Source organism: Arachis ipaensis, chromosome B05, assembly GCF_000816755.2.
Source record: "Arachis ipaensis cultivar K30076 chromosome B05, Araip1.1, whole genome shotgun sequence".
Classification (NCBI taxonomy): Eukaryota; Viridiplantae; Streptophyta; class Magnoliopsida; order Fabales; family Fabaceae; genus Arachis; species Arachis ipaensis.
The window spans coordinates 119,582,238-119,586,231 of NC_029789.2; the positions used below are offsets into that span (position 1 = coordinate 119,582,238).

At 35.2% G+C, this 3,994-nt stretch overlaps 1 protein-coding gene across 1 annotated transcript; it reads right to left on the reverse strand.

Moving 5' to 3' along the window:
* Nucleotides 129-3,063, reverse strand: LOC107643923 (formin-like protein 4). The gene is made up of 2 exons (XM_016347680.2): nucleotides 2,128-3,063; nucleotides 129-1,507 (listed from the first exon to the last, which is right to left on the reverse strand). The coding sequence occupies exons 1-2, from the start codon at nucleotides 2,880-2,882 to the stop codon at nucleotides 217-219; spliced, it is 2,046 nt and encodes a 681-aa protein (XP_016203166.2). The 5' UTR covers nucleotides 2,883-3,063; the 3' UTR covers nucleotides 129-216.

The following is a 3,994-nucleotide window of genomic DNA, read 5'->3' on the forward strand; positions in this document are numbered from 1 at the left end:
AAATCACTTATCAAATCTGTAACTTTATATTTATATATAAATATATGTTGTTTAATTTATTTTTAATATATATTTATATTTTAACACATATTTTATATTAATAATTAATTTTTAATATACACATAACATAATTGAAACCGTTGTCATCGTATAAATGGCCTTTGTGTCTAACAGGATATTATGTAAAGGAGACAAACAAGTGCATAAAAACACGCTTCAGGAATCATCTTCTGATTGGCTGAAGGAAGTAGATTCCAACACATTTGACGAAAAATATAAATCAAAGTTGGGAAATCTAGGTGGTACCCTCTTTGAAGGAGACAAAGGTAGTGGTTCCAATCCACCTTCTGCTGTTCCTACAACACCCTTCTTTTCCATCTTCTTTTTAAGCTCCACACAAGCCTGATCCACCATATCAACAAAATCTTTCACAATCACAAACAATTCAAAGGGGTTCGTCAAATTGCCGTTATCTTTAGATAAAAATGTTCCTGGTAGGTAATAACCATTAGTTTTCCTCACAAGATCCATGATCCTTGTTTGCTCTTCTTTCACAACCTTAAGCTCTTCCTCACATTCCTCTATGAACCCTTTCATTTCCTTTAAAAACCCACCACACCCATCAACGCTAGTGTTGCTGCTGCCACAACATTTTGTTACAATCTCCTTGATTTCAATAACATGAGAATTGAGATTGGAATACATTGTGATAAAAGTTTGATACTCTATACTCGCTGCTTTCTTTGCTTCAGATATCTCATCTCTTAACCCATCCAGGGCTGCAAAACCAAGCATTATGTGTTCTTTTTCGCCATTGATTCTTTGGTACATAGCTTTTCTTTTACCTTCTGATTGAACCACTTGTTCCACTATGAAGTGAAGCAAACTAGTCTTTCCATCTGTGCTTTTCACATCAGAGAGTTTTTTAAGAGCACTCAAATTGAATGCTTTTGCATTCCCTCTTGATGTTCCCGCATTCATTCTGTTCCCAGCTTTGAGAATTGCTTCAAGAAGCTTCAGGAACAAAGCACTAGTTCTCAGTTCCCGGCAACCCATTTCGAGTGCTTGCAAATATTCTTTCAGTTGAAGAACTTCATAGTCATAAGTATACCTGAAAAGCATGGCTTTGAGACGATGGAATGTGGTTGGAACCGCTTTGAGGATGTGGTAGAGGAAAGACTCGGCGTCTGCAAGCTTTTCAGGGTTGCCATTGAACTGCATGATCTTGGATTCTTCTTCTTGTGTGGGAGCTATTTTGGTGAGCTTTTCGAGCGTCTCTAGGCTTAGTCCTTGGCCGTCAAGTAGTGCTTCCAAGATAGTCCTGCGAGAGGTGGCAAGTGATCTTAGAACAATTGCAGTGTTTTGGGATTTTCTTGGCTCCAAAATGAATATTTGAGTTGGTGTGTTGGAGTTGGACTTTGTCAAAGTTGAGACACTTTTGTTTCTTTCTTGAGTTTTGTTGGTGGTTGAATAACCAAAGAGTGTTTCCATGAGCTCATCATCAACCCTGTAAATGCAAAGAAAAAACAATCATAACAATCTGGTTTCAAATTGCCGCATCATAATGTGGCCACTATATTGTGGGATGATTACTCTGATGACATTTTTCATGCTAAAATGATATTGAGAACCGGTAGATAATTTTTTATATTTATATAATTGAACTATTTAACGGTTCACAATATCATCTTCGTATTAAGATTATCATTGAAATAAACACCCATATTATGGTTGCCGTCACCGTTACATTTGCATTAGGCTGTAATTGAACATATGATGTGGTCACAATTTTGCAGATGCAATTACCATTTCAATCTCATGATACCTCAATTGAAGTGTTTTTAATGCACTGGAAACTCAATATGATTTGTTTTTATGTGAAGTTGATAATTAAGAACTCTTAGATAACTTAATATATTTGACTAAGTTGTTATAAGATGATTTCAACTATCCAACTTTACATGAAGACTACTATACGAAAGTTTTCACTTTTTAATTCATATAATTTGATGTGAGTGTAATTAAATCATTGCCACGATCAAAAGAAAATTAAAACAAAAAACACACTGCAAGTGTTGTGATTCATCCTGCAAATGCAACCAAAATTTAAAACCCTGTGTGACATACCTAAAAGAACCATCGTTGATCTGATCCCACACTGTTGAATGATCAACATTAGCCATAACTTTATCCCAATGTAGAGGCTTAAGCCTTGTTTCACCGGCACCCTTCTTCTCTCTTGAGCTCTCTCCTAGAATACCCTCTTTGGTTCTTTGGCTGTTTGGTTTCCCTTTAGGCACAGGTGGGGGCTTCAAGGATGATGAACTGAAGCCACCAGCCTTTGGAGGTGGAGGTGGACCAGGTGGCAGTGCCTTTGGTGCCGGTGGCGGTGGTAGTGGAGGGAGAGGAGGCGGTGGTGGAGGAGGAGGTGGAGGCGGAGGAGGAGGTGGTGGTTGAGTTTTCTTCTCTTGATCAATTCTTGGTGAAGCTTGTGATAGTGGAGGAAGTGGAGGTTCTAGAATCACCTTAGGCTTTGATATTTTGGATCTTTGGACCACAACATCAATTCTCTTTTCTTGTTTTAAATCATCATCTTCAAAACTAGGATTGAAGCTACTACTTGTGAATCCCGTTACCAACTCTTTGCCTCCAGTGTCCAACATGTAAAGAACATCAACCCCATTTTCTTCCATAATTAGTCCCTTCACATTGCCGCCAACAAGTTTCCTTATACCCTCATAATCATATGGAAATTTGTTCCTCTTGGGGTACGTAGCAGGTGCATATTTTTGGAACAAGTAAAAGAAAATCCCTGCAATAAGTAACATAGCTCCGGCTGTAGCAGCCACAGCCTTTGCAATTGCATAACTAGGGTCTGACATTGATAAATTTGTGAATTGGTAATTAAGGTTCCAATCCAATGTTTATTTGTTGATTGTTCTTTTAAAGGAACGAACTACACATATTATATAATACTACTAGCCACTAATGATTGTCTTGAAGGAGTAGTATACTATAGAATACGAAGAGCAGAGGAGAAGAAAATAAAGTAGTACAAGGGTAGTAACAATGTTTGGTTACCCCCTTTACAATAAATACAATTTTGATATCAGTATTTTTTAAATAATCAAACACGTACTCTCTTTGTTTTTGTTAACTAAAAAATCATTTAAATATATATTTAATTAATAATAACTGTATTTTTATACAAGTATAAAAAATATTTATTGTTTAATGCACAAATAATATTTTTTGAATAGTAATATACTAAGATGATATGAAAATAAATAGATACTTATAAAATCAACTTTGTTAGATAATCAATTAGAATACCAGTTAACTGCAACTAATTAATATATGCACGGCAAAAAAAGTTCAACAAATAAAAAAAAAATACGATTCTAAATCAAGAGTAATCCTAATCTCATTCCCACTCTCACTCTCACTCTCACTCTCATTCTCACTCTCATTTACAATAAAAAAAACAACCACAAAACCATTTACCTTCTCTTCCACGTCCCTTATTCAGGGCGTTTAGTACCACCTTTGAAAATTCCAAGTGATTTGAAAAGAGGGTTAAATACGGGACAAATTTTAGATTTGAATAAATAAGTTATACTGAAATTTGATTTTACGATATTATTTCTAGTTTTGTTTTGTAAGTGCATAATAGAATTGAAACAATGAAAAAAGATAGAAAGAAAAGAGTGATGCCTTGATATATTTTGGTTAGGCCACGATGACCTACTTCAGTTTCCATTATAACAATGGTAGAATTTTCACTATAATCAAGATAGATTACAATTACTAATTTTAAGAGACTCATACTCTTGTAAACCATCTAAGCTATTCCAAGCTTAATAAATCACCTAAGTGCTAACCCAACTTAGTTAAAGGAAACCAAGTGTACTCTAACCAGCACACTTTCGAATACAAACACTCAAACAGTGATTAAATTTTGGCTTTTGTATAAATTTCTTTCTTTGCCATTTTT